Raw genomic sequence first — 27,200 nt, forward strand, 5'->3', positions numbered from 1 at the left:
GACAGAACGGATCTCGGGCGGATGGCCGGACGGAAGCAACGACAACTTGCCCGGAATGTCACAGGTAGGTGCCCGCGGACGTGGGTCCTCATGTGAAGACCAAGGTAATTGGTGTTGGTCTCGCAACCCAAGAGTCAACATGAAATGTCTAGTCTAAGTCTACCAGTCGTGTCTAAATACGACCTGGTCGCTGAGTATGACCCCCGTCTAAACCGGCCTTCGAAAGCTGTAGCATCCTGGCTGCGTATGAGCAGACGTCCTGCTGAAACACTCTTGACCACCTCCGACCTAGAAGATGACATGCCATTGGCCCCCCGAAGCGCTAATCGCTGAAATGGGGCCAGTTAGATATCCGTGTTGTTCATAGCAGAGTGTCGCCCAGAGCGCAGCGCACAATGGAGCATCCGGCTCGGATGGTCTCGTGAGCGCCCTGCAGCATAGATTAGCGTTCTAAACACTAATACCTCTGAGGTCGATCCAGCTTACCGCTTCCTCGAGGCTTGGGTTGACCTCCACAAGATCCAACGCGATCAGACTGCCAGTCTCCGCAACGCACTCCGCAATGAAGTCTCCCTCCCGCAGCGTCAATCCGCCTCTGACCGGCGTGCCAGTGCTGGGCGCCCACATGGGGTCAATAGCGTCTACGTCGAATGATAAGTGGATCGGTGTATCCGTGCCAATCCAGCCAAGTGCCATGTCCATGACTTTACCGATGCCATATCTGCCAAGTAACCGTTAGCTCTGCGCAAGCATGCCATGCGATGCATCCTTACCGATCGATATCATGCATCGAAAAAGCCTTGATCCCGTGCTCCTTCAGGAGCTTCTTCTCCCCCCTGTCGATATCCCTGAGGCCGATGTACACCAGCTTCCGCGTGCTAATCCTGTGGTCGTCCTTGATCCATCCAAAGCAGTCCTCCCGGTCCTCCTTCGCCAGTCCCGTCAGAAATGCCACAGGCATGCCATGGATGTTGCCACTCTCGCTCGTCTCGGGCGTGTTGAGATCCGCGTGAGCGTCTACCCAGATCACTGCAATGTCGCGGCCTATGCGCTCTCTCGTCGCCTTTGCCGTGCCAGAGATGGTGCCAATGGCGATGGAGTGATCGCCGCCAAGCGTGAGTACAAACCGGCCCGCTGACGCATGCTCGTACACCTGTTGGCTGACAGCTCGAGTGACGGCGCTGACGGACTTTGGCTTCTTCATGTTGCGGTAGTCGGGATCGTCGGCGGGCATGATCTCGGTGTAAGAGTGGACCTGGCCGTCAAACGTGACCTTGAAATCGAGATCGGTTTCCAGCTGCTGGATAAGTCCGGCCTCGATGAGGGCCATCGGGGCGGCATCGACGCCTGATTTTGTCTGAGTAGAGTTCACTATGTTAGCCACTTCAGTGAAAGGTTTTGGGGTTGCTGCGTAGTTGTAATGTACCTGGCCGCCGGAAAACCCAACCGCGACGACGCCGAGCTCGTTACGGCTGGGAAGAAAGCTTGGCTGCATGGTTGGAGCTGAAGTCATGTTGGAGACTTTGGTGAAGAGGCAGTATCTTCGAAGACAAAGGCGATGATATGTTGCAATAAGCAGTGAACGGTGTTACCTGATGCCGAAGTTTCTGAAAGCAGTCGGAACAATGAAGGAGGAAGATGTGGGTTTTGTAGTGTGGGCGACCATGTTGCTGACTTTACGTAAATCTTGATATGTGCGCGTTTGAGTTTTGCGTATCGCGTTTGCACCTGCACTTAGGGAAAAGCCGTGGTGTTGAAGCTATGGTTCTCTCTACAACTTGCGCTTAGAGGAATCTGTGGCCGTGCGTCGTCCGAAGGCCGGCCCCGTGACCCGGGATAGATCTCTCAATGGACCTGTATGTGCCGCGTCAAGCCGCGTCTCTTCGGAGATCATTATCAAGAAACTCTTTAATGGCTTTCATACGAAACTGCTATCTACTCGGCAAGATCTCGTGACAAGGCAACCTCGATGGCTTCAACCACAGCGGCCATACGCTTCATGATAGGCAAGGGGACAAAGCAAGGCCAAGGCTCCATCCACATCGCTTGCCATGTGAGGCCAGGGGGAAGCTCTAAGCGGGAGGGAATCACGGCGGTGACAGCGGAGAGTATTGAGCTCTGCGTTGCTGCCCAGGCCAAGGAAGGCGAAGCGAATAAGGCAGTTCGAGAGCTTATTGCGGAGGTGGGTTCACGAACGGTGCGAAGGACAGTATAGTATTATCGGAAAACTCAATATCATCAGGTCCTGAACGTGCCCAAGTCGAATGTGGAGATCGCCAAGGGCATGAAGTCGAGAGACAAGACTGTAGTCGTACGTTCGATGCCTGCTGCCAAAGACGCCGACGAACACGTCGAGAAAGCGAGGAACGCCTTACAGAACGCTGTTGCTAGATGACAAAAGTCTAAACAAAAGCGAGCCCATGCCATGATCCAAGTCTACAATCCAAGGTCGTACCTAGTCGTAGCGGGCGATATCCCTAACCACGGAAATGGCCTTAAACCAACTTCAGCGAGTAAGCTTCCAATCGCTATTGAGGGTATCACGACCTGGTATCACTCATCCGACTGACTAACTCCCAGGGCCAAGAGAGAAGCGAGGTGCGGATGCCGTTGGCGCATATTCCGTGTCTCGACAAAGCCTCTCCTGAGGCACGGCCAGGCTGTCAACGCTCCGCTGCTTAGCGTGCGATCGCTGAAGTCCGGTATATCTTTCGGCGTTCACTGCCTCTCATAAGCGTGGTATAGGGGTGGTGGAGCAGTATGTCTTGAAGACGCTTCGCCTGCATAGGTTTTAGAATCCACGCTCCCGACGAGACTCGTATATCAGGAATATTCGTACCATTCAGACGCTCCTCGTGCATCGCTAATATATTCCTTTCTCAGCACAGTTCGCCATCGAGTCGAATCCCAAAGGTTTGTCGAGATCCAAAGGGCGGCGTTCCGTCGGACAACGGTGTTCCGCGAAATTACGGAAGATGTTTTCACATCCACAGGCACAGCTTTCCGCTAGCTGTACCAGCGGCGATCCAATCCATTGAGGGATGGAACTGGGCAACAGCAGGAACGGCAGTGATACCTTCACCACCTAGTTGCGCCAGCTGCTGTCCTTTACTGGTATAAACGTCCACAAAGCGGTTCATGTTGCCGATACAGAATCGCTGGATACCATCCTGAGGCTGCAGTTGCCATTGAGCGCGGAGACTGCGTACCACGTCAGCACTATGCACCGCGAGTCAGTTTTGAAGCCTTACATCGTGACCCATCGGCCAGTTTGGTTATTATGTGGTATGATAGTAGCAGGCTTCATTTGTGCATCGGTCAAAGACGTGCCGACCTTCCAGTCCCCGCACTTACTGAAATCATGTATCTTGACAGTGTCATCGTACGAGGCAGTAGCAACCTGACCAGCTGAGTTGAACGATGCGTGAGATACGGAAAGTCTGCTCTCGTGTTCGCCAACCAGAGCCGGTAGCCGCCAGTCACCTTTCCCACTAATCTTCCGCAAATCCCAGATCTTCAACATCCGGTCAAGAGACGCAGTGGCTACAAGATGTGAATGCGCGGGGTGCAATGTGAAACCGCCAATCTTCTTCTCGGAGAGTTGAAGCATCTCCGTTTTAATAGACGGCTGCCGCATGTCGTGAATGCCGAATTTGCCTGCTAAGGTAGTGAAGTATAGCATGCTTGGATCTGTTCTGGATATCTCCACGCCGGATACAGGCTCGTCGTCGCTCTTGTCTGCCGGGCCCCAGACTTCCACCGCGACACCTTTTGCTAGGTCCAGCCTTCGAATGGAGGAGTCATATGACGCAGTGTATAACGAATCCGGCTCCGTGGGACTGAACTGGAATGAGGAAATGGTTCTTGTGTGTAACTTGAAGGTGGATACAACCGGATCCTCATCATTGATCTCTTCTCCGTCGTCGTCTTCCCTGGACTCCGGATTGGACTGTGACGCATCCAGTATACCCAGGTTTCCTAACTTATCCCCTGCAAAGACTAATGCCTTGTCTTGCGTCGGATGGAAGCCTAGCGAGTAGATCCGCTCAGGTGTGATCTTGATTCGGTTTGGCTCGAAGCCCTCCCATAGCTTCAAGCCGCTCATCTTCTCCCGCAGAGCCTTCAGCTCTTTGTCGCTCGTCTCTTTTACATCCTGCGCAGAGAACGTACGCTCGTACGGTCGTGCCGGACCGACGCCCGTCAGGAAGTTCCCTGCCTTGTCCCACTGCCCACCGACCACGATATCGCCCAGGTTGAGATCGCCGCTGACGCGCTGCCGCTTAGCTTGTTCGGCTGCGCGGAGAGCGTCGTGTTCGTCCTCTGCCTTGCGCTTCGCGACCTCGCTATCTGCGACTATGCCCCTCAATCGTGACGAGGTACGGAGTGGAACAACCTCCACCTTCTCTCTCTTCGCTGCAGACTTCTTTTTCTGCGATTTGGCGGGTGTTGCTGAGCGTGATTTCGTCGGCGCGAGACCAGCGCCTGCGGCATCGAGGGCGAGAGTACGGAGGAGCGCTTGGTTTTTCGCGATTCTTTCTTGTCGCTCAAGCTCGTACTCGCTGAGAGCTGTGGTTGCACCTCGCGCCATTGTGGATGTAGTATGTGGTGGTGGCGAATTGGGGGACGGCAATTGAGAGAGAAATGGCAAAGTCTGGTGGTGAGGTGAGATGATGGCCTAGGAACGCGTCGAGTCCGAGTCAAAGCGCTTGCAGCAGATCAGATTCGCGTTTTTTTCGTGCCTTGCCGATTGCCGACAGCGTGACTACTGTAGGACCCATGCACTTCTACAACTGCAGTGCCTATCAGCCTATCTACACTACCTTAGGTACCTGGGTGCACACTTGGGTACCTTCCTCACAACAACGGCCCCAACAAAGGCCCCACACACAGCGCTTTTGCGCAAATAAAGCTCGGCGGCTAGCCGACCTCGAGAAGCCTCGTCGTATACCTAAGTATGCCGGCCTCACGCGCCGCAAGCCGCATCCTCCCGAGCTGGTGTACATGGACCAGCCCGTCACACCAGCCAACAACTCTCCTACCGTTTCTCTACCAGACCAAGACAATCCGGCGCAGATATAATGCCAGCCATACCCCTAGCCGCCAGTTCCGACCCAGACCCCATGAAACCGCCCAGGACGAGGAGATGATCGATTCCATTCCCTTTGAGCATGAGGTTACCGCCGCAACCCATTCCCGCCGTGTGGGCGATAGTCCATCTGCGGCCCAGCTAAGAGAGGAGGAAACGGACCTTGCCGGACCTTCCGGAGGCTACCACAAGCAGCGTCTGGCTACGACCACCGGAGCGGAGCGAGCGGCTTTCAGGCGGCTTTTTGCAATGGTGGGCACAGGGGTCCCTGCAAGTCAACAGAAGGACAATGGGAGAACTGTTGCAGAGATCAACAAACAGAAGGAGACCGAGTCACTGCCTCGATCAAAGCCTCAGAAGTCCGAGCAGGCCGTCAGACATCTCTCCCGTTATCCAGTCTCGCTTCGTTCAAAGGCGAACGCTGCGATACAACCCAAGCAAGATGTCCGAGCCAAGAGAGTGAAGGGGCGTACGGCAGAGACGCAGATAGAGCTGCAGCAGTCTACCTCTGAAGCTGAAGCGATACGCGTAGAGGAGTTGATGCGCAGCGCAGCTACAGACGCAGAACTCTGGAACGTTCTCGAGACCGAGGGATTTTCAGTGATCAGGCAGCTGGAGCTAGATGGACCGAGTCCTGGCGAGTCGAACCAGATGAATAGTAAACCAAACCAGCAGCCATCTTCCGGCCTGGCGGTCATTGGACCGAACTACCCATCTTTTCTCCTGATGGCCGTTCGTCAGTTCAGGCAGGAATTCCCATCATCTACCCTGGCGCTCGCGGTACTACCCGAAGTCAAAGCCCTTGGCCGTAGCTCGTATGCTCTGGGCGCGAGCACTCCTCTATACAACGAGCTCATCACCATCGCATGGCTGAAATATGCTGACTTTCATGAAATCGACTACCTACTACATGACATGGACAGAGGGGGCATAGAGTTCGATGGCAACACGCTTGATCTGATTGCTTCGATCCTAGTGGAGCAGCAGAAGGCGCGTCGTGGCTGGTTAGGTGGCGCTGTGGCTGCAGTATGGGAAATGGAGAGCCTTAGGCGCGCGTTCAGGAAGCTGGAAAGGTGGCGGGATGTCGTTCAGGCGAGGCTGGAAGCCGATGCAGTCAGGCAAGCGCATGAAAGGGATGCGCCCGAGGAGGATGGTGAATATAGTATAATATAAGGATAGAAGGCGATAGTCTCGCTGTTCGGTTCTCTAGTTGAAAGCCAAGGACAAACCCCAATGGGCTACGTCTTATAGCATTCATCAATGTAGCTTCGAGGGCCCTATTGCTGCTACTATATCGAACAATGGTACACTGAGGTGTTCAAAGCTGTGATATGATTGATAACGAGATCATCTAAGTAACAAAACGCTTAGATCTCACGGGGCATGCTCCGAACCACGTATCTCATCCCTCACCCAAGCTTCACAAAATGCCATGGCGTCACCAGCGCGCCTAACCCGCGCAACACCAGCCAGACATCTCCTCCGATCGACCTTCCGACCTCAGACTCCCAAGACCCGTCCTTATCACTCCTACGAAACTCCCCAGCCGTCGCCCTACCCGCCGACCGAATCTGCCATCCTCTCTTCGGCCCTCTCACACGTCCCCAATCATGGCTTCACCACCGAATCCCTTCGCCTTGGCGCTCGTGATGCTGGATACCTGGATGCTTCGACGAATCTTTTCCCGCGGGGAGCTTTCGATTTAGTACAGTATCACCTCGTTACCCGGAGACTGGCCCTCAAAGATGCGGTGCAGTTTCCGGAAAAGCTGGGGGTTGGTGCTAAGGTCCGATGTTTGGCGCTTGAGAGGTTGAGAGCGAATAGGGAGGTCATTCATAGATGGCAGGAGGTGGGTTTTGCTTCTTAGCATGTTCCCTGGGGCGGTCGTATAGGACAATTCCGGATCAGGCGCAACGAGAGTCGCAGCGGTCATAAAAGCAGACTAGAGCCCTAGATTTGGGTTGTCTTCCTTCGGCGAGCACAGCGGACACAGCTAACCCCACCCCAGGCCCTAGCCCTAATGGCCCAGCCAACCTACATCCCCGCCTCCATCGCCGAGCTCGCCCGCCTCGCAGACGAGATATGGTTCCTCGCCGGCGACACCAGCGTCGACACGAGCTGGTACACCAAGCGCGCCAGCCTGTCTGCCGTCTACTCCGCCGCAGAGGTGTTTATGACGCAGGACCAGTCGTCAGACTTCAAGGACACGGAGCGCTTCTTGGATTCGCGGTTGGAGGATCTGAAGGCTGTGGGGACTGCGGTAGGGAGTGTGGGGGAGTGGGTGGAGTTTACGGGACATTCGTTTGTGAACTTGGCGAGGAGTAAGGGGGTGAGGATATGAAGGGAACGACTCATGGGCAGCGGAGGTGTCGGCCGTGGTGGTAGAGCATTGCCTCTAGCGTTGCAGTACAAGATTTGCAGATATGCATGCTGGATGGCGTTTGAGAATAGGTAGATTCGGTCCCTGGCGCTGCTCACATTCGACCCTCGTCTTAAAAAGATGAGATATAGGTCATCTTGGATTTCATTTCTGCAATCCGCTACTCCATGTGCGACTTCTTTGACGGTCAGGCGCCAAGAAACATCCACTTCTCTCCACTTCAGAGCTTCGAATCCATATTATGATAGTTCATAGGGACACGTAGAATGCATCAAGCTTGCTCACAACCTCTGAGATGCACCGGTGCTTCCCACACAGAGCAGTCGCTCCTGCTTTGTGCTAGAATTTCCGTCCCCAGTGGCGATGTTCTGGGCTGACGTCCGTGGCTCCGCTTTCGTCAATAGTCAGAAAGAGGAGAAAACCATGGCATACGCGACGACACTTTGCTTGAATCCCGATTACAGATTGTTTGAAAACGGCCACTTATCTACAATATAGCAAAAGGGCTTTGTCGGGTGAGCATCCAGCGCCTCTGACTCACGTCGTGCGGATCAGTCTTATGAGTTCATCTCCTGTGCGAACAACTATGCCAGCCATTAGTCGACAGCCCGAGATGGCTTAGTAAAGATCACTTAAGGTCCGCTATTTACGGGCTTGTTGTACCTTGTCCTGAACTCACGTGGGGAGTATGCAAGAATGGGATTCGCGTTACGCTGTTATGGGCGAGCGATAGGCATTAGCAAGGATATCTCATGCAAAAGCCTTCTCGTGAGTACAGGTTGCGTAAGCAAATAAATCTCAAGGCCAGTTCGACCAGGGCTATAGCAGTATTGTGGACGCGCCACACGTCTCCGACAACTTCTTGAAGGGACTGGGGGCTCTACCTAACATCCACCATAATCTGGCAGAAGCACCGTGAATGCATCACTGGCGACTAAAGCAATGCCTTTCCAGCCGACCTTGGATAGTCATACTCCAGCGACACAAGACTGGATCCATGATAAGGTTATCGAGGCCTGACGAACATTGTCGATAGTGTTACTCGTCGCCTCGTAGGACCTCTCACGGCAATGTCATAGGTTCAATAGGTGGCGGCTAAACTTATGAAATCTTAAGGAAGTCAAGGATGTTAGGTCAGTAAAAGTGTTGTGGAAACGACATCTCAAAGCGCTGAGAGCAACTATGATGTGATTTCGTGACAAGCAAAGCCATGGCATTGAACCCATGCAGTAGGAGCAAGCATCTGATACACGGAACGAGTTCAGATATGTCGAAAGGCACACGTGGTAGAAGACCGTTACGTCCCACGGCCCTGAGTAAGTGCTCGTAAGATGTCTTGCAGGTTCGTGGGCTGAGGCGATTCAGCCCCCGCAGAGGGAGCTGCTTGGCCCTGTTGCTGGTTGAAGAACGCTGGGTTTACATAGGCCCCTGCAGGTAGTTGCGGAGGATACAGCGAGTTGACACCGGTAGCCATATTGTTCGCGTAGGGATTTCCCCATGGCACTGGCGGAGGCGGAAAGCCAGCAACGAAGCCGCCTATTGGCGGTGCAAATGCTGGAGGAGGGGGTGGTTGTGTCATGGGTGTCGTGTTGTAAGCCACCCCATACCGGCTGAAGTCAAAACCTGGCTGGCTTGGAGATTGTGGACTAGGCTTTACGTCCCGCGAGGCCTGGGAACGCGGCGTGCGTTGCAAATCCGGCGAGCGGCGTGGATGCGACGATTCTCGTTTTGGGAGGCCTCGCTGCTGGCGCTCCTCTTGTCTCTGGCCGCCACCTCCACGGCGATCTCCTCGTCCTCGATCCCCTTTTCCTCGGTCCCCTCGTCCCCGGTCACCTCGTCCCCGGTCACCTCTTCCGCGGTCGCCTCTTCCGCGGTCGCCTCTGCCACGATTGCCGCGACTTCTATTGCCCTTCCCCCGTCCGCCACGTTCTTCAGGACGACGCTCTTCGGGCGGCGATACACCAGGAGGCATCAAGGCCTGGAGATTGTCCGGACGGACCAGAGGTGTATACATTTCGTCGTCGTCATCATCATAGCTGAGCAAGCCATTGTGTGGCTGTTGGTTGCTGACGTGAGTCGACCTTGCTCCGCTCTGGGGCACACCTTGTGGGGCAGGCCTGGATGAACAAGTTAGCATTATGAGTTGAAGTTTTTGAAGGTGTAATGATCCTGCAGATTCATGTGACTACTTACCTCTTCAGATGGGCCGGCATGGCGGCGCTTCCCCTACGTTCATCGCGCATGGCTTTCCTCTCTTCCTTGTTGTTTTTCAGCTGCCGTTTGTATTCAGCTTCGGCCTCATCATCAGAAAACTCGATCTCGTGCGCCGCAGGCTCCTCATCATGCATGTTGGAAGCATCGGAACCCTTTATGCCTCTCAAGGCTTGGGTGAAAACATATGTAGAGTGCTGCTCAACATAGAAAACTGTAGTTGCTTTTGTGATACCGGCCGCCTCAATCTCAGTAGGGTTGTTGAAGTTAACGAAATACCGCGGTTGATGGACCTGCGCGATAACGTCCGCCACTGCTCCGATGACTGATCGGTCTTCGAGACAGAGCACTGAGCCAGAATCGAGAACACGGTATTCGCCGGTCGTCTTTGCCTTAATGAGAATTATAGAAGCTTGCGGCTGGTCGAGAAGTTAGTATCAATCCTATGCATACCGCCATGGTGCGATGCTAAACATCTGCTGTGCAGAATCGTCGACGAGTTCGAACCCCTTTCTATTCATGCCGTAGTTTCAGTAGAAACCTGCTGGAAGGAGCATGAACGTGGCAAATGAAGATGGCTTTTAAGCCGATCAGGTTTGTGCGCGTCTTCGCAGAATTCCATCGGATAGAGGCGGTACCGGCACCGTCTGAGGAAACGCAACAGGATCCAGAATGACCATCAAAGTTCTGGCAAAGAGAAAAAGGGATGAAGTGAGTACCGGACTTACATCGTGACTGATTTGCTCCACATGGCCAAGCTCGACGACCTTCATATCCGGTGTTACTATCACATCGGGTTTCTCGAACTTCAGCTGCAACACCTCGTTCTTCGTACGCGGAATCTCTTGTCCGTGGCTACCACCGTCCTCATCGTAATCCTCCGCCATCAATATCCGCGCCTGCTCTTCAGCAGTCAGAAGCTGCGCCTCATCCTCATCATCGTCCTCATCGTCGCTGCTGCTATCAGACGACGAATCGCTAGAGGAATCGGAAGAATCGTCTGACGAGTCAAGCTGCCACTCCGCGTTGGCGTCGCTTTTGTTCGCTTCGCCCACTTTTAGGAAGTCTTCATCAATGTTATGAGGTTCCGCAGCCGTAGAAATACCCGCAACTGAGACTGCTGGGTCGGAGACTGGAGCACTTTTGTGCAATGATCTCGGAGATTCGTCTGCAATGATTGGTGTATCTACAGTCTGCTGTGCTTCTGGCGCCGCGACCGACTTACCAGGAAGCTCACTTTCAGCGACGGTGGCGACACTGGAGGGTAAAGAGCCGGAACCCCGGACTGCCGCTTCGGCTTCGGTGATGATTTCCCCCTTCGCAATCTCCGGGCTTGTCTTGTCGTTTATCTCCTCTTCGGCGTGCTCGAGGCCAACAGCAGGTGCTGAGGGCTGGGCAGAGCGGTGTTGCTGCGACTCAGCAAAAACCGCTCGAGCATACGCGAGATGTGAAGCTGCCTCCTGCTTGATCGCGGCATCATGCGACCTCTCGCCGTTGGTAGTTTCTGCTTCGGTGTTTGCGTTTGGGCGAGCCCCATCGATCAGGCCACTCGAATGTAGGGACGGCAGGCTATGCGGCAATACTTCATGCTGTTCTTTCGTCTCGTCGGTTGTATGGCCTCCACTTGGGTTGGCTTTCTGAGACGCTTGCACGGGTTGTTGAGTAGATCCCAAGAGTCCCAGACCTGGTATGCCGCCGAATGGCCTGGAATCTGTGGCGGGCTCAAGCTTAGTTGGCGCCATGTTTTGCGGTGTTTGCGGCAGCGAAGGTGCAGCAGAGGTGTCGTAGAAATCGAAGTCAAGATCGTCGGGGGTTGTAGGATCTTCTACGTTATCGAACCGGGTTCTCTTCGCGGGAGGGGGAGTTACGTCATCTGTGTCTACGTATCGGTGGGCCATCTAGGACATGGAAAGTTTAGTGTCTGTTGTTGTGTTGTGGATAATCCGCATGTTCGTCATCTAGAATAAGAAGCTTCAAGCCCTTTACGAAGAAAAGTTTAAGCCCTGGAGAGCCGCAACTGCTAGCGCCAAAGCTAAATTCAGCCCTATTGCAGGGATTAGCGGTCCCTGAACCTCCAGGGCTCCAAGGCTCAACAAGCCCCATCATCGTCCGCACACTCTGAGCAGCGTCGTCGACCACATCCAAGAACATGGCCGACGCTGTGAGAGAGATCGCTGCAAGACAGCCGCCAGATGCGGGAACTGCGGCTTCAAAGCCTAAGTATGGTAGCAGTTCTCAGTTGGCAACCGTTTACTCACACAAAGTCAGGCCAAAGGCACCTCAGAAACAGCCAGAGCCAATGGAGCCGATCATTGCTTTCTACATCTTTCTTGCAGCACATTTAGCAGCCGCGTTGTACTCACCCATCCAAGACTGCGATGAAGTATACAACTACTGGGAGCCAACTCATTACCTCAATCACGGCTATGGCATGCAGACTTGGGAGTATTCGCCCGAGTACGCCATTAGGAGCTGGACTTATGCAGGCATTCACTCCATCGTTGTGTTGTTCAGCCATCTCCTGCCAGTGGGAAACACCAAGAGGTTCGAGTTCTATTTCGTCCGCGTCATCCTAGGCTTCATTTGTGCGTTCAGCGAGGCACGACTCTTTGCAAAGATTTCTAAGACGCTAAACCCACGGATCGCCATCCTCTTTCTTGTAATTGCAGTGTCCAGTCCAGGCATGTTCCATGCTTCAGTGGCGTACCTACCGTCCAGCTTTGCCATGTACACCACCATCAATGGTCTAGCTGCCTTCATGGACTGGCGCGGAGGTATGCGCACCGCGCAAGGCATCATGTGGTTTGGCGTTGGTGCTGTCATCGGCTGGCCATTCTCGGGAGTGCTGGTGTTACCGTTCGTTCTAGAGGAGATACTGATGGCTACAATGACCGATTCTGTCTTCGACATGGCTCGAAGGTTTCTAGACGGCACCGTCAGGTCATTCATAGCGCTCGCGTTGCAGGTCTGCATCGACACCTTTTTCTACAAGGCCATTACATGCGTGCCTTGGAACATCGTCGCATACAACATCTTCAGTGGCCCTGGCAAAGGCCCCAACATCTATGGCACTGAGCCGTGGGGCTTTTACATCCGGAATTTACTGATCAACTTCAATGTTTGGTTCGGTCTTGCATTGCTTGCATATCCATTGGTGCTCTTGCAACACGCCATCCGCGGCGGATCCCAGAAGCAACCGCTGCTCCGCAGCCTTACTTTCGTTACCCCTTTCTACCTTTGGCTGGCCATCTTTACGGTACAGCCGCACAAGGAGGAGAGGTTCATGTATCCGGCATATCCACTGTTGGCTTTCAACGCCGCGATGTCCTTCCATGCCATCCTGTCTTACCTCGGATCAACTGACACCAGAGACATAGTCAGCAAGATCCCCGCAAGATTCAAGCTGATCATCGTCTCTTTGTTTGTGCTCGGCGCCGTTGATCTCGGCGTCTTGCGGGCCCTGGGCATGGTCACCGCCTATTCGGCACCCCTGAAGGTATACAAGCCTTTGCAGCAGCCCGGTGTCGCCCTCCCAGGAGACACCGTATGTTTTGGAAAGGAGTGGCACCGATTTCCGTCATCGTTCTTCCTACCGAACGATACGCGCGCAAAGTTTGTCAAAAGCGCCTTTACTGGACTTCTGCCGGGCGAGTTTAGCGAAGCAAACGTTGGCTTTGGTTTCTTTCCCGGTGCTTGGCTGGTACCGTCTGGTATGAACGATGAGAACAGGGAGGATCCGGGCAAACATGTAAGATCTGGCCGAGAATGCTGAGAACAGCACCGCTGACGTTGTTATAGACCGACATTGATTATTGCAAGTTCATGGTCGACTCTTATTTTCCGAACTCTACAGCTTCGAAACTGGAGCCAGACTATGTACTGGACACAAAGACATGGGAGACGCTGGCATGCGAGCCGTTCCTGGATACGGCCAGAACAGGCACGCTGGCTCGCCTGTTGTGGGTGCCAGACTGGCCGTCCATACCGGAGGAGTATCGCAGGAAGTGGGGTCAGTACTGCCTGCTTCGGCGAAGGGAGTCTCCGGTCTAGTACTGTGGTCTACGGATATGGTTATCTTACATCGCATATTTACGCTTTCTACAGACAATGCGGAAGGACTGCCGTTGAAGACATCTGCAGTTCTGCCGCAGAGTGCATGGCGGTAACCGAAAACGGAAAAAGTTCCCTGAGCGCCCAACTCATGCGAGTTTGACGTACCCCACCCCCGCCGCCAACCGACAGCACTTTTCTTATCGTACCGCATGTTCTCATGAGTACTACTTAAATAGCGCAGCGAGGTGGAGATCATGGCGTTTTACGGCTTTCATACATATTTTCAGGCTGTCTGCAACTTCCAACCCCATGCGGAACTTCCCTTGACCTGATATCTATCATTGTTGTTTGTTTCCTTTGACCAGCATGGACAGCCTCAGAGTCTGGGCAAGACATGTCTGTGAGCCTGAGCAGTTACGAGCAGCTGCCCATCAAGTTCGGCAGCAAACCCAGCAAAATCCAAGGGCTGCTCTATATGGCCTCCTACTCACCATAGCTGCGATATGGGCCTGTATCACGGCGATACAACGTCTAAAAGCCCGCCGATTGCCGCCGCGACCACGGTCTCCAGACCCCGAGAAGCCCCCGGGCACACCAAAGCCCGCCAGCAAGTTCAAGGCAGCTATGCGCGAGCCGGGAGGTATGCCACACTATTCCACTCCTTAGTATACCCAGCAGTTTCCAACCCCTTACTAACAACAGCTTCCCACAGTATGGACCCCCGACCCCTTCACCCGCCCACCCGCCCCACCCTACCCCAACTGGTCTCTCGAATGTACCAAACCTCTCCCCTACCGCCCCTTCCGCTACGGGCCTAGATACAACGTAACGATGGGCCTGCGCAGCATGGACTGGGACGAATGGATCGAGCTCGATAATCACTACCCGAAATACCACTCCCTCAAAGCCCAGCGCATTGCAGAGCGCGGCGCGAAATGCTGCAAGACGGCGCCCGAGGCCTACGATGGCGCTGTCGAGCTGCTCGAGGAGTTGTGCGCGTATCTGCCGGAGCGGTATCCGAGTTTGTACCGTAAGACTGCGACGGGGATCGAGAATCTCTGGAGCGGGGAGGTCGTGGATATCACGGAGCGGCCGCTGAAGGAGGATCCGATGGCCATGTCCGCGCGGCTGGTGCAGGATGATCTGGCGCTGATGTTTGAGAGGCCGGATGGGCAGTACTACCTCCTCGCGGGCGCGATTCTTCTACCGGGCTTCTGGCGCCTCGAGGATAAGTTCGGTATGCCGCTCTCGGAGATACACACCTCGGGCGACGTGCCGCAGTTCAGGGAGAAGCTGGAGAAGGGCATGATGAACTTTTTTAAGAGACTTAGGCCGGAGACGCCGATGTTGAGAAATAACTACTTCATCCAGGTTGATGATGGGCTGGATTGGAGTTACAGTATCGGGCCCGAGGACGAGGCGGTGGGATGGAATAGCGCGGAGAAGAATAGGGCTGTGCAGCACCATTTCTTTAGAAGTGAGAGGCAGAGTCTGAGGAGGTAAGCGTGTTGGTGGCTGTGCAAAGCTGATGGATGTTGACAATAATCGGATAGGCTGCCGCGATCTGGTGCTGTGGCGTTCACGATACGGACGTACTTCCATCCTGTTACGGAGGTCGCTGAGGAACCGTACGTGCCTGGAAGGCTAGCATCGGCGATCCGTAGCTGGGGCGATGACGTTTCGATCTACAAAGGCAAGGACAAATACCATGAAGTCCTTCTGGAGTACTTAGACAAGAAGCATGAGGAGCAGGTGGCGAACGGGCTGGACGTGCAAAAGGAAGACGAAGCGTATCCATACTAGTTTAGATAGTATCTGACAGTCAAATGCTCAAGATGGTGTTCGAACGCCGCGCTCTACCAAAGTCCTCATGCAAAAAGCTATGTTCGAGCAAGCTGTTGAACCTGACAGGCGAACACTCGCAATCCGTTATCCCGCTGTGCTATGCTGGACATCACTAGGTTATTGCGCTGATCAACACACACTCATCCGGCGAGCCTGTGGGAAAGTGCAGGGCCTTGACTTCGTGGAGGAATCGAATAGCACAAGGCTTGTCCAGTAGCCTTGAGCGCTGTGCCCGAAGGGTGACTACAAGGGGGTGCGTGAAGAGCCGTGGGGAAAGGTCTGCGCTGGTAGTGGACTCGTCGCACCGTACCATGCATGATCGCGGGAATGGTTCTTCAATGTCCTCGAACACCAGCTAGGTGCATATAGTCCGTCTTCAGCGTGCCGCGAGCCTTTTGTGATCCTGGATTGAGGTATTCGGAGCACCGCCGGAGCAGCTCTCCAACTCCCTAGCTTAAACCTCAGACTTGTTCTTTGCCATCCTCAATCTATGCTTCTCAGTCGCCTCGTCAATCTTCGCTTTTCTCCAAGTGCACTCCGCCGCAAACTCGCAGATGCGGCACTTGAAAGCTTCCTCGATGTCCACGCCTCTTGCCTCTCGCTCGCCTTTCCACCATTTCATCTCGTCATCCAGGTAGTCTTGCAGCGCTTTGTCGTCGTAGGCGAAGCACCTGCTGCCCAGAATCTTACCGTCGCTGGAGCTGCGATATTCGGCCTTGAGGACATCGCCGATGCTGTCGGGCCCGGACATTGTTCTGGAAAATTCAGCAATCATAAGGGACCAGATCTGGTTAAGGCTGTTGTGCTCCAGCAGCTCTACCACCGAGTCTTGTTGACTGCTGACCGGTGCGAAGTCCTCGTTTGAATCCTCGCGGAAATTATAGTCGAGTCCACCGACTTCAGCAATAAATGCGTCCGTAAACGGGTCGGAGGGTTTCAAGCTGTATCGACTGAAAAGTGTCTCTGCGTTCACGCTGTTAGAGGCTAGACCGGCGAGCAGCTTGCGGTAAAGCATCAGTTGCATGACTGTGGGCCGCACAGAGGCACCTTGGGGGATAGTCTTTCCGCCACGAGTCTTGACGTCTGAGAGGTAGATCTTTCGCTGGAGATGTGGGTTTCCTATCCGAGCATTCGACGTAGGCGTAGTGCCATCGGCAGTCTTCCACAGATCTCTGAGTGAGCGCTGATTCCGTGGGAGCGGGTTCTCGGCCTTCGTAGTCTTGTTTTTCGACATGCTCTCCTCGAGGGCTTCGTCGGGACATGTATACGACAGCTCATCAATGATCCCGTTGACGACCTGCCCGTCGATCACACCCCATATCTCAAGCTCACGGGTCAGACCGGTAGCTCTGAGTGTCCGAAGCCCCTGGATGACGTTCCATATCCTCAAGCCCCAGCCGTCTTCCCGAGTCTGCACCGTGACCGGCACAATGTGGTGAACCTGCTCCTCAAGCACCTTATGCACCTTACTGCCCTGTTTCATAGCCGGCGTGCGCTTCTTCCGCCCATGCTTCGTGAGCGAGTACCAGTACTGCAGCTCGCACCATGCTGGTGACACAATGTCGGTAACAGATAGGGGTTTCTTCGGCGCTGTTCGAAAGCGCTCCAGAGGCGATCGGTCGTCTGGGACAGCTGGTTGCGATTCAGGCTCTGTAGACGCTTGACGAGTGCTCGCACTGATGCTGCCTTCGCGTGCAACTAGACGCTGTCAGCCAGTCAGCCGTAGTTCGCGTCGAATGCACGCCACTTACACATCGTCCGGTTGCCGTTGTCGTACTCGACCTCGACTGAGGGCGAACGCAGCGCGCGTAAACGCGCCGGTTGCTCGCTCGTGCTGCTACGCTGAGGCAGGGGCTGGGGTGGAGAGCTCCTAGGCACATGCGCTGAGGGAAGCTGCGGCGGATCATCTTGCTCGATGCTCTCGGGCACGAACGGCTTAACTGCAGGTGCGTCGGCCGCGAACTGCGACAAGGCCTGGCTCAGCTGGTCTTCCCCGTCCGTGTCGAGGTCGGAGCCATAGTCGCTCGCAGTCCCGTTGACTGCGGGTGCGGGTGCGGGTGCGGATTGCGAGGTTGTCATGCCACAGGACCCCCTCGGCGCACATGTACTTGTCTATCTGTGTACTGTGTGGCGGACTTGTTGCTGTCATCGTCATAGACGGGGCGGACGCGTGGATCGCGCTCGCGACAAAGCGCGACAAAGCGCGACAGGCGTCTGCCTGAGGTTGTATATCGGACGGGGTTTTACGGCGACCGCATCTCCATAAAGGCTGCAACTAAGGCATGCTCTTCTCACGTTGCACGTATCCCGACATCCATATCATAAGGCGAAGTCACCGTGGAATCTGTCTGAGGACCGCATCCAGCCGACCGTACTCCGTATACCGCCACAGTCAACCCCCGCTCAACCCCGCAACGTGCTATATATCTCCCTGGACTAGAGCCGCAAAGTTCTCTCTATCCCCAGATGCTGCCCCGATGCTGCCCCGATGCTGCCCAGGTGCGTCTCAGGTACCCGCGCCGGACTTGGTGTTGAGATGCCGGACGCCTCGGCTGCAGGAACTGCGGGATCCGCCGGAACCGTCGCAGGGCGAGGAATTCCCTGCGAATGCCGCAATCGTTGGAGCCACGTTGGATGGTCGCTTCTCCCAACATCTTATGAGCCTTTACCATGATTTTCCAACACACTGAAGCAGGAGCACTGCTGCCTCTTCCTCCTCTTCTGCTCCCACGATGATAGCCCCAGGAGGCGCCAGCCGCCCATTACTCCGGCGAATGCTCTTCCATCGCCCTCACCCAACTCGCCTCAAACGCCCAAAGAGCACTTCAAGCCCGCACCACGCCGACTCTCCCTCCAGCGAGACGCCCACTCCACGAACAATACCCGGCCCAATCTGGCTCTGGCTTGAGCCCCTCGCCTCCCCCTTCCACGCCTACGGGCGCATGCAAAACCGCAGCCCCTACGTCACCCAGCTCTTCAGCACCCTGATCATCTACTTCTTGGGCGACCTCTCCGCTCAATCTTTCAGCCGTCCCCAAGCCCCCGCATCCACCTCCAGCTCCGGTTCAAAATCCGAAGGCGCGCTGGACTGGTACGACCCCCTCCGCGCCGTCCGCGCCCTCACAATCGGCGGCCTCGCCGCCATACCGGGGTACCACTGGTTCCTGTGGCTAGGCAACAACTTCAACTACCGCTCCAAAATCCTGAGTCTCGGCACGAAAGTGGTCGTAAACCAAATAGCCTTCACGCCGCTGTTTAACTGCTACTTCTTCGCCATGCAGAGTGCGTTGAGCGGCGCGGGGCTGAGGGAGGTGGCCGAGAGGGTGCGCAACACGGTGCCGACCAGCTGGTGGAACAGCTGGAAGGTGTGGCCCGCAGTCACGGCGTTCAGCTTTGCGTTTGTGGGCAGGGAGTTTAGGAGTATCTTTGCGGGCGTCGTGGCGATTGGGTGGCAGACCTATCTGTCGATGCTGAATCAGAGGGCTGCGGAGGCGGAGGGAATGGGGAAGGGGAAAGATGTGAAGCACGTTGCGCAGCCTCGCAAGGCGGCTCGTTCGGCTGCTGCGGCGTAGATGGTCAGATAACCGGTTGGGAGCATGGGCGTCAGCATTTGCATTGGATGGTGTTTACGGCTGGGCAAGACGGTGTTTCGGGAGGCTGAAGCGAAGTCGTGATAGGAGTAAAGACGACTCGCTGTCCATTGCATTTCTGGCGTATAAAAGACGATGGGACTGTAGATAGCTTTGCTACTCAAGCAAAGCCGCACGTTCAGTTCCCGAAAAAATATCCAATTGTAAATCGGACAAGCAGCGATCTTATAACGCAATATTTTAGCAGCATCCAGAAGACGCGACACGGTCTCGTCTTAAGGAATTCAAGAGGAAATATCACCCAGATAGTGAGTCACGAGCAGAGGAGCAGCAGATTTGAAGTGACAGAATTGAATTCGTCACTGCCCATCAGTGTTTATGATACAGCAGATGTGAGCTCCATGACCAGTGCACCGTGAGTATTCCCAAAGCCCCATGCCATCATCCCATGAAAATCAGACCCAGAACGCCAGAAAGAGACCGCCCACCCCGAAGACCACTTCCGTCACCCTAAACGACTACCGATGAGGCTGTCATGCCAGGGGATGTTGGGATATCGAGACGGTCCAGTCGAGAGAAGCCGTCTAAGAGCGCTCACCGCGGAGGCGGCGGGCAAGCTGGATGTCCTTGCTCTGGATGGTGACACGCTTGGCGTGGATGGCGCAGAGGTTGGTATCCTCGAAGAGGGAGACGAGGTAGGCCTCAACAGACTCCTGGAGCGCACCGATGGCGGAGCTCTGGAACCGTAGGTCCGACTTGAAGTCCTGGGCGATTTCGCGGACGAGACGCTGGAAGGGGAGCTTGCGGATCAAGAGCTCAGTCGACTTCTGGTAGCGACGGATCTCACGGAGAGCGACGGTACCTGATGACTGTTAAAACGATGTGGCTGGGCAGCAGTGAGGAGGAGTGAAGACATACCAGGCTTGTACCTGTGGGGCTTCTTGACACCACCGGTAGACGGGGCAGACTTGCGAGCGGCCTTGGAGGCGAGCTGCTTACGTGGGGCCTTGCCACCAGTTGACTTGCCTGGTTGAAGTCAGTCTCGATGCGCTGATAGAGTGTTGTTGTAGAGCGATGTTGGCGTTGAAGTGGCGCGACGGTGCGAAACGCGACCGGCGACGCGCTTCAAGGCGATGCGACCGTCGCAGGAAGCGGGGTGCAACTTACGGGCAGTTTGCTTAGTGCGAGCCATTTCGACGATGAAGATGTGTTGATTGAGGATGTCCTTGTTGCTTGATGGATGTGTGGATGGATGGATGGAGTTGAGTTGTTGAAGTTGTTGTCGAAGAGGCTGAGAGTGGATGTTGTGTGATGAAAGAAGCTAGGAGGCGGGGGAGAGGCGAGATTATATGGGAAAGCGGGCGTGGGCAGTTGATAGGAAAATCAACTGTGCAAGGCAGCTGCTGTGTCAGAGCGAGTTGTTAGCGCGCTTTCTTTGGCTTTTGGAAGTGCTGGAATCCGTGCGAGTTAAGGACGCAATGAGTGGGCCAATGAGCGTCGAGCTTCAAATCGAGACTCTGCGCAGGCCGGCCAGTTGCGGTTTAGCGTAGTTTGGCGCGTGATGGCACGCGGCTCCGTCGCGTCCACAGCCCAAACTTAAGAACTTCAACACCCGCATCTCCGACATTTCCCATACACCATCGAAAGCCACCTGCAGATTCAGCGACTTCAGAGCCTCACATCCCAGCTTCAATCACCGTCAAACAACAAGCACCTCTCACATCAACTCCTCTCATCTCCATCTACCAACATGACTGGACGTGAGTGATCTGCCTCGCCAGCACATCTGTCTCTCCACCAGTTTACTGACTCCCTTCTCTACAGGCGGCAAAGGTGGCAAGGGCCTTGGAAAGGGCGGTGCCAAGCGCCACAGGAAGATTCTTCGCGACAACATCCAGGGCATCACCAAGCCTGCCATCCGTCGTCTCGCTCGTCGTGGCGGTGTCAAGCGTATCTCAGCCATGATCTACGAAGAGACACGAGGTGTTCTCAAGACCTTCCTCGAGGGCGTCATCCGGGACGCCGTCACATACACTGAGCACGCCAAGCGCAAGACTGTCACATCTCTCGACGTGGTCTACGCTCTGAAGAGGCAAGGACGTAAGTTTCTCTCGGGATCCCGCCACTCCTTCGCGTCTAACATGAGTTACAGGCACTCTCTACGGATTCGGTGGTTGAGCGGGTTCCTTTCTGCATGTTTCTCATGAATTTTCTGCGCTCGGCCCGGATGTTGGGTCTGGAGTGAACTACGGGGTGCCTGGATTGGCTGGGTCATGGTCTTGCTGCTGTATCATACGGCTTTTCTGGAGTTCGAGGCTAGGATGCATTTGCGGACAACAACGATACCATAACCATACATCTTCCAGCTCGTGACTCCTCAACGTGACTCATCTGAAGTCTGACTCCCAATGCAGCCAAGCTTCTATTTACTCCGCCGAAACCCATGCTGTTGAAGTTCCGAATCCGTTGGTTTCCAAACCCCTGGGTGAGGCAGCTTATCCGTAGCAAGTAAAGCCTATACTCGACACGGAGGTTTACCCTAAATCGTGTTGCCGAACTGAAAGTTACTCATGCATATCGAGTTGGAGTAAAACAGCAAGACCGGTTCTATGCAATAGAAAGCGTAAGATGTTGAGCAATTTCGCCTCTCAGTACATCAACCACCTGAGACTTATCGGATACACCAGAAGTCCATTTTGTTACTCGAAAGCCATCCGTGCTAGAGCTCAAATGCACATCGCGGTCGACATCTGCTTTCCCAAAATCGGGTTCATGCCAAGAGGCTCAGCTGTTCTCGTCCCCTCCAACCCTTGAGCCATCGGACGCGCTTTCCGGTCATTCTTTGTGAACGCCAGAGCCCAGCGCGAATGTCAACAAAGCGCGACTGCCACGAAGATGTTCATGGCCAGAATGGCAGTGAGCGGGCTGTGCATGCCACCTCCACTCATAAAGCGGTCCGTCGCAGGCCAAAGTACCAGTACCTGCAGCAAATTCACCTTCAGATCCGGCACAATCCCAGAGTCGATCGCCTCCCTAGCCGCGAATGGCCCACCTCTTGCAGCGGCGACACGCTAAACAACCGATCGACGCCATCAGCATTGGGCAGCCTCCGACACCTCTCCCTCCGAGGTCTCCTGCAAGAACTGTCCCGAGCAAGAAGATGGCGCTCCAGACTGCACCTCGCGCTCTCCTCTTCGATGTCTTCGGAACATGCGTCGACTGGCGAACCACTGTAACAAACGCCCTCGATGAGCAAGCACACTACGCGCTCAACGATGCGTCTGCGTCTCTCGCTACCCGCGTTCGGATGCGTGCCTCAGACATGACCAAGGACGTTTGGGGACAGTTCGCACAAGAGTGGCGCAACATGTACAAGCGGTTCTGCTACTCCATAGCCGAAGACCCGTCCTTGCCATGGAAATCAATAGACGAACACCACCTCGAATCGTTGAGGGAATTACTTGCAAAGTGGCAGCTAGAGGGACTGTGGACGGACGAGCAAGTGAGAGCATTGAGCCTCGTCTGGCACCGGCTTGATCCATGGCCAGACACATCGACTGGCATACAGTACCTGAACCAGTTGTTCTACACGGTCACTCTCAGCAACGGCAACCTGAGCTTGCTGGGAGACCTGAAGGTGCATGCTGGAATGGACTTCACCCACCTTTTCAGCGCCGAGCTCTTCGGATCGTACAAGCCATCACCAAGCGTCTACCTCGGTGCAGTCGAGAAGCTAGGCGTGAAGCCAGTCGAATGTGCCATGGTCGCAGCTCATCTCAATGACCTGAAGGCGGCCAAGGCCTGCGGCTTGCAGACAATATACGTCGAGAGACCACAGGAAGAGGACTGGACGGCGGAGCAGGTGGAGAATGCTCGGAAGAAGGGATGGGTGGACCTGTGGATACCCGCTGGCAAGGAAGGGTTCATTACAATGGCAGAAGAGCTTGGTATACAGGTCAACAGGGCGGCCAGGAGGCGCAGCGGATCTCTCTGACTTGAGGGCTTGGGTATCGCTGGAGGTGTGGACATCCGTCTTAGCCCATCAATGAGTTCTCATACAGGAGGCGGAAACTCTATATACTCATAGCGTATATGTAGATACGTTCAACTTCAGTGGTTCCTTTACTGATTCTGCAGCAAAATTATGGTTGCTTAACCATTCTACAGGCGATCTGCTTGGCCATTTAGCAATGATTTCAACCAATGATGTCGAAGTGCGGGGATGCGGGGACGGATCGTGGGCGAGGCTCGCGGCAGGGGGATCAACAGCATCGAGTGACATAATATCCGTAGTCGACTACCACCCGCTTGTCCGGCTATGCTCTAAGCTATTTACCGAAGCTGCCTCAAATGGCCACCGGCCATGGGCAGCTCAAGCTCGAGAGCTCTCCTTCGCCCACGGCTCTTGAGGCCTCACCACCAGCTTCAAGTCCACTCCAGTCCAGTTCGGCTACCTGTGTTTCGCCAGTTGAGCGCATCCTCCAAGATGGCGCCTCACCTCCAAGACGAAGTCTACGCCAGCTCCCTGAAGGATCCCGAGGCCTTCTGGGCACATCAAGCCGCACAGCTGCACTGGCACAAGAAGCCGTCGCGCTCATTGAACAAGAGCACGAAGAAGCTTAAGAGCGGCGCCAGCCATCCCCATTGGAGCTGGTTCCCGGACGGCGAGATCTCGACAACATATAACTGCGTCGACAGACACGTCGAGGCCGGAAATGGCGACTCGACGGCCATCATATGGGACAGCCCTGTGTCGAACAACAAGGAGCTGTACACGTACAAGGAGCTGCTCGATGAAGTGGAAACGCTGGCCGGTGTGCTGCGGGAAGAAGGTGTTCGGAAGGGCGATGTAGTGCTCGTTTATAGTACGCTTCTGCTTCCCGACTGTCTCTGCATCTTATTTGACTCTGTAAAGTGCCAATGATACCAGCCGCCATCTTTGCTCTGCTCGCAATTGCTCGTCTGGGTGCTATACACGCCGTCGTTTTCGGAGGCTTCTCACCGCCAGCCCTAGCTCAGCGCATGGAAGCCTGCAAGGCGAAGGCCATTATGACCGCTTCGTGCGGCATTGAAGGAGCGAAGGGCGCGTCAAGCTATCAGCCGCTCATTGAGAGGGCGGTGGATAAGAGCAGTCACAAGCCGCAAAGGATAATCGTTTGGCAGCGTGACCAGCTTCGTTGGGATCCGATCAAGAAGGACAGGGGCGAGCGCAACTGGCAGAGGTTGGTGAAGAGCGCGAAGAACAGAGGGCTGAAGGCAGATGCGGTGCCTGTCAAAAGCAACGATGGGCTGTATATAATCTATACGAGTGGTAGGTCCTCGCTTGTACACAACTTCTTACTCCGAGACGCATTCAATGTCCTTCAAAGTCTATCACTGGAAACTTTTCGCGATCACTGCAACTTCTTTGTGCTCTTGTCTCATGTATTCGTCACTTCTGGGTGTCGTGATTTGCCTTCGTCCATTCCCCTGTTCAGTTATAGAATTCGTCATAGCAATCTGGTGGAAGAACGAAAGCTGACACGCTTCGTAGGAACCACTGGCTTACCGAAAGGCGTACTCCGAGAAGCGGGTGGCCACGCTGTAGGTCTGAACTTCTCGATCAAGTATACATTCGGCATACACGGCCCAGGCGACGTCATGTTCTGTGCCTCAGACATCGGCTGGGTGGTTGGCCACTCATATATTGTCTACGCCCCACTACTCGCAGGTGCCACTACCATCTTGTTCGAGGGCAAGCCGGTTGGTACGCCTGATGCGGGCACCTTCTGGCGCATCGTCGAAGAGTACAAAGTGAACACCATGTTCACTGCTCCGACAGCTTTGCGAGCCATCCGCCGTGATGACGGTGACAACGATCTGTTCGAAGAGCGGGGAAGGAGAGGCGGCTTGAAGACCTTGAGGGCGCTGTTTCTCGCCGGAGAGCGAAGTGAACCGAGCATCGTGCAGATGTACCAGCATCTGCTTGAGAAGCATTGTGCTGACGGAGCGATCGTCATCGACAACTGGTGGTCATCAGAATCTGGGTCACCGATCTCCGGGCTGGCCTTGACCCCAGCTGCGGGCAAGGATTTTAGCACGAAGCAACGTGATCAGCCACCGCGCATGAAGCCAGGGTCTGCGGGTAAACCGATGCCAGGCTTTGATGTGCGGGTAGTGGACGATGAGGGCAACGAAAGGAAGCCCGGCTTGCTGGGTAATGTGGTTCTTGGCATCCCGCTCTCCCCCACGGGTATGACTACGCTTTGGGAAGACGACGAACGGTTCTACAAGGGTTATATGAAGAGATTCGATGGGAAGTGGATAGATACGGGAGACGCTGGTATGATCGATGCGGATGGTTATGTACACATCATGTCACGTTCAGACGACATCATCAACGTGGCTGCCCATAGGTTTAGCACAGGTAAGACACTGATCGTTCTTACTCCAATGCCATGTCTTCGCTGTCTAACGCAATCCAGGCGCCATCGAGCAAGCTATCACATCCCATCCCGACATTGCAGAGTGTGCCGTAGTCGGCATTCCGGACTCGCTCAAAGGCCATCTTCCATTCGCATTCATCTCGCTCCAGACCCACCACCACAAGCACGCCGCCGTTCCAGACGACGCGCTCTTCAAGGAAGTACAGAAGGCTGTGCGCGAGCAGATCGGGGCTATAGCGAGCTTAGGCGGTATGATTCAAGGCAAAGGCATGATCCCGAAAACCCGAAGTGGCAAGACATTGCGGCGAGTCCTGAGGGAGCTCCTGGAGAACGCTGTACATGGCGAGTTTGCGAAAGAGGTCCAGGTGCCGACGACTATCGAAGATGCGGATGTCGTTGAAGTGGCCAGGAAGCAAATCAAGGAGTATTTCAAGACCAAGGGCGGGCTGCACAAGGCAACGGAGACGAGGGCGAAGCTATGAGCGAATCTTTCCCACATTTCTCGTGTAGAGTACTGCACTTGTTTTGCTGTTGTCAGGTGGTATCAACATCATCCTGTAAGTGATCCTTGCGCGGTCTTGTTCGAACACTGGCTGGTTGTATTGGAGTAATTATGCAGTTGCGAACTATGTCACATCGCCGGCTGTTGGACACGAAACGTTGATAACTGTAACAACGCTCTTATTAAGTAGAGCTTTGAATTCCTTTATCGCTTAGATCCTATAGCTATTAAACTTGTGCCTGAGTAGTACGAAGCCTCCCGCGTGTGGATTGACAGGTATATTACCGTCTATAGGGCGTGGTATCGATTACAACCGTATGATTACATGTCGTCAACCTTAACTTCGGCCTCTCAAGGTGAATCCTCGATGTATCGCTCTTCACGCAGCCATCGACTAGATGTATGTTAGCAGTAGACCGTGGAGCAACCTAGGAAGTAAGTAGACGTCCTTCGACTCAGGGAAGGTACCCATCGATAACGTTTCTGGTAATACCTCGTGCTTCACCTGATACTTGCACCTTGGAGACGAATCGCTCTGCCAACATACAAAACAACCTACAAAGTCAATTGGTAACCGATATAGAGATCTGACGGTTATAGATACGTTCTATGACTCTGACTGTACACAGTTTACTCGTATATCGAGCCATGTCCATCTTAATCGTTGTCAAGTTTTAGGTTACTTTGAGCCCATTCCATGCACTTGAATGATACTTGGCAATTCTAGTTCTTACAACCACTTTCAGCGGAAACATACCCGGAACGCTGGAGACGGGACCACTGCAACACAGTTTAATCGGAAGTAGTCAAAACTTCATACCGGTGGTCTTCAACTAAGTCCAGTCCATGCAAATCATGCAACTAGTTTTCAGGTATTAGACTGTACTTGCTTCTGCTACCGAGACAAAACATCTAAAGAATCATGATTAATTGCGGCCCTTGTTCCCCGAAGCTCTGACAAGCCGCTAGGGGAAGACCGAAGTGGATGTCTGCTACGCTCTTTAGCCTCTTCCCGTTTCACCACTTTACTTGATCACCCTTGACTTCCCTCTACTATCGAGCGCCAGTATTCCATTCTCATCGGCTAGGATAGTTGCAAACCCCTTAC

The 27,200-nt window shown here is 54.5% G+C and overlaps 14 protein-coding genes across 14 annotated transcripts; 9 read left to right on the top strand and 5 right to left on the bottom strand.

Moving 5' to 3' along the window:
• Nucleotides 1-361: 361 nt before the first annotated feature.
• W97_04806 (arginase) lies at nucleotides 362-1,513 on the bottom strand (the record flags this gene model as incomplete). Its single annotated transcript, XM_007782695.1, has 4 exons — nucleotides 362-430; nucleotides 487-721; nucleotides 774-1,357; nucleotides 1,427-1,513. The coding sequence occupies 4 exons, from the start codon at nucleotides 1,511-1,513 to the stop codon at nucleotides 362-364; spliced, it is 975 nt and encodes a 324-aa protein (XP_007780885.1).
• A 456-nt stretch (nucleotides 1,514-1,969) lies between these two features.
• W97_04807 (uncharacterized protein) lies at nucleotides 1,970-2,395 on the top strand (the record flags this gene model as incomplete). The annotated part of the gene is made up of 2 exons (XM_007782696.1): nucleotides 1,970-2,182; nucleotides 2,243-2,395. The coding sequence occupies 2 exons, from the start codon at nucleotides 1,970-1,972 to the stop codon at nucleotides 2,393-2,395; spliced, it is 366 nt and encodes a 121-aa protein (XP_007780886.1).
• Nucleotides 2,396-2,981: 586 nt separating this feature from the next.
• W97_04808 (WD repeat-containing protein) lies at nucleotides 2,982-4,588 on the bottom strand (the record flags this gene model as incomplete). The annotated part of the gene is made up of 2 exons (XM_007782697.1): nucleotides 2,982-3,201; nucleotides 3,252-4,588. The coding sequence occupies 2 exons, from the start codon at nucleotides 4,586-4,588 to the stop codon at nucleotides 2,982-2,984; spliced, it is 1,557 nt and encodes a 518-aa protein (XP_007780887.1).
• Nucleotides 4,589-5,143: 555 nt separating this feature from the next.
• Nucleotides 5,144-6,259, top strand: W97_04809 (uncharacterized protein; the record flags this gene model as incomplete). The annotated part of the gene is made up of 1 exon (XM_007782698.1): nucleotides 5,144-6,259. The coding sequence occupies one exon, from the start codon at nucleotides 5,144-5,146 to the stop codon at nucleotides 6,257-6,259; it is 1,116 nt and encodes a 371-aa protein (XP_007780888.1).
• Nucleotides 6,260-6,518: 259 nt separating this feature from the next.
• W97_04810 (uncharacterized protein) lies at nucleotides 6,519-7,427 on the top strand (the record flags this gene model as incomplete). The annotated part of the gene is made up of 2 exons (XM_007782699.1): nucleotides 6,519-6,935; nucleotides 7,095-7,427. The coding sequence occupies 2 exons, from the start codon at nucleotides 6,519-6,521 to the stop codon at nucleotides 7,425-7,427; spliced, it is 750 nt and encodes a 249-aa protein (XP_007780889.1).
• Nucleotides 7,428-9,655: 2,228 nt separating this feature from the next.
• On the bottom strand, nucleotides 9,656-11,575 carry W97_04811 (uncharacterized protein; the record flags this gene model as incomplete). The annotated part of the gene is made up of 2 exons (XM_007782700.1): nucleotides 9,656-10,096; nucleotides 10,406-11,575. The coding sequence occupies 2 exons, from the start codon at nucleotides 11,573-11,575 to the stop codon at nucleotides 9,656-9,658; spliced, it is 1,611 nt and encodes a 536-aa protein (XP_007780890.1).
• A 251-nt stretch (nucleotides 11,576-11,826) lies between these two features.
• On the top strand, nucleotides 11,827-13,727 carry W97_04812 (uncharacterized protein; the record flags this gene model as incomplete). The annotated part of the gene is made up of 3 exons (XM_007782701.1): nucleotides 11,827-11,897; nucleotides 11,946-13,425; nucleotides 13,476-13,727. 3 exons carry the CDS (start codon nucleotides 11,827-11,829, stop codon nucleotides 13,725-13,727), a joined length of 1,803 nt encoding a protein of 600 aa, XP_007780891.1.
• A 369-nt stretch (nucleotides 13,728-14,096) lies between these two features.
• W97_04813 (uncharacterized protein) lies at nucleotides 14,097-15,533 on the top strand (the record flags this gene model as incomplete). The annotated part of the gene is made up of 3 exons (XM_007782702.1): nucleotides 14,097-14,370; nucleotides 14,443-15,229; nucleotides 15,284-15,533. The coding sequence occupies 3 exons, from the start codon at nucleotides 14,097-14,099 to the stop codon at nucleotides 15,531-15,533; spliced, it is 1,311 nt and encodes a 436-aa protein (XP_007780892.1).
• Nucleotides 15,534-16,029: 496 nt separating this feature from the next.
• Nucleotides 16,030-17,654, bottom strand: W97_04814 (uncharacterized protein; the record flags this gene model as incomplete). Its single annotated transcript, XM_007782703.1, has 2 exons — nucleotides 16,030-17,273; nucleotides 17,327-17,654. The coding sequence occupies 2 exons, from the start codon at nucleotides 17,652-17,654 to the stop codon at nucleotides 16,030-16,032; spliced, it is 1,572 nt and encodes a 523-aa protein (XP_007780893.1).
• A 653-nt stretch (nucleotides 17,655-18,307) lies between these two features.
• On the top strand, nucleotides 18,308-19,147 carry W97_04815 (uncharacterized protein; the record flags this gene model as incomplete). The annotated part of the gene is made up of 1 exon (XM_007782704.1): nucleotides 18,308-19,147. The coding sequence occupies one exon, from the start codon at nucleotides 18,308-18,310 to the stop codon at nucleotides 19,145-19,147; it is 840 nt and encodes a 279-aa protein (XP_007780894.1).
• Nucleotides 19,148-19,749: 602 nt separating this feature from the next.
• W97_04816 (histone H3) lies at nucleotides 19,750-20,357 on the bottom strand (the record flags this gene model as incomplete). Its single annotated transcript, XM_007782705.1, has 3 exons — nucleotides 19,750-20,027; nucleotides 20,084-20,191; nucleotides 20,333-20,357. 3 exons carry the CDS (start codon nucleotides 20,355-20,357, stop codon nucleotides 19,750-19,752), a joined length of 411 nt encoding a protein of 136 aa, XP_007780895.1.
• A 558-nt stretch (nucleotides 20,358-20,915) lies between these two features.
• Nucleotides 20,916-21,343, top strand: W97_04817 (uncharacterized protein; the record flags this gene model as incomplete). The annotated part of the gene is made up of 3 exons (XM_007782706.1): nucleotides 20,916-20,925; nucleotides 20,990-21,265; nucleotides 21,318-21,343. 3 exons carry the CDS (start codon nucleotides 20,916-20,918, stop codon nucleotides 21,341-21,343), a joined length of 312 nt encoding a protein of 103 aa, XP_007780896.1.
• Nucleotides 21,344-22,208: 865 nt separating this feature from the next.
• W97_04818 (uncharacterized protein) lies at nucleotides 22,209-23,159 on the top strand (the record flags this gene model as incomplete). The annotated part of the gene is made up of 1 exon (XM_007782707.1): nucleotides 22,209-23,159. The coding sequence occupies one exon, from the start codon at nucleotides 22,209-22,211 to the stop codon at nucleotides 23,157-23,159; it is 951 nt and encodes a 316-aa protein (XP_007780897.1).
• Nucleotides 23,160-23,651: 492 nt separating this feature from the next.
• Nucleotides 23,652-26,072, top strand: W97_04819 (propionyl-CoA synthetase; the record flags this gene model as incomplete). The annotated part of the gene is made up of 4 exons (XM_007782708.1): nucleotides 23,652-24,030; nucleotides 24,081-24,476; nucleotides 24,699-25,571; nucleotides 25,630-26,072. The coding sequence occupies 4 exons, from the start codon at nucleotides 23,652-23,654 to the stop codon at nucleotides 26,070-26,072; spliced, it is 2,091 nt and encodes a 696-aa protein (XP_007780898.1).
• Between the last annotated feature and the right edge of the window lie 1,128 nt (nucleotides 26,073-27,200).

Source organism: Coniosporium apollinis (assembly GCF_000281105.1).
Source record: "Coniosporium apollinis CBS 100218 chromosome Unknown supercont1.21, whole genome shotgun sequence".
Taxonomy (NCBI): domain Eukaryota; kingdom Fungi; phylum Ascomycota; class Dothideomycetes; genus Coniosporium; species Coniosporium apollinis.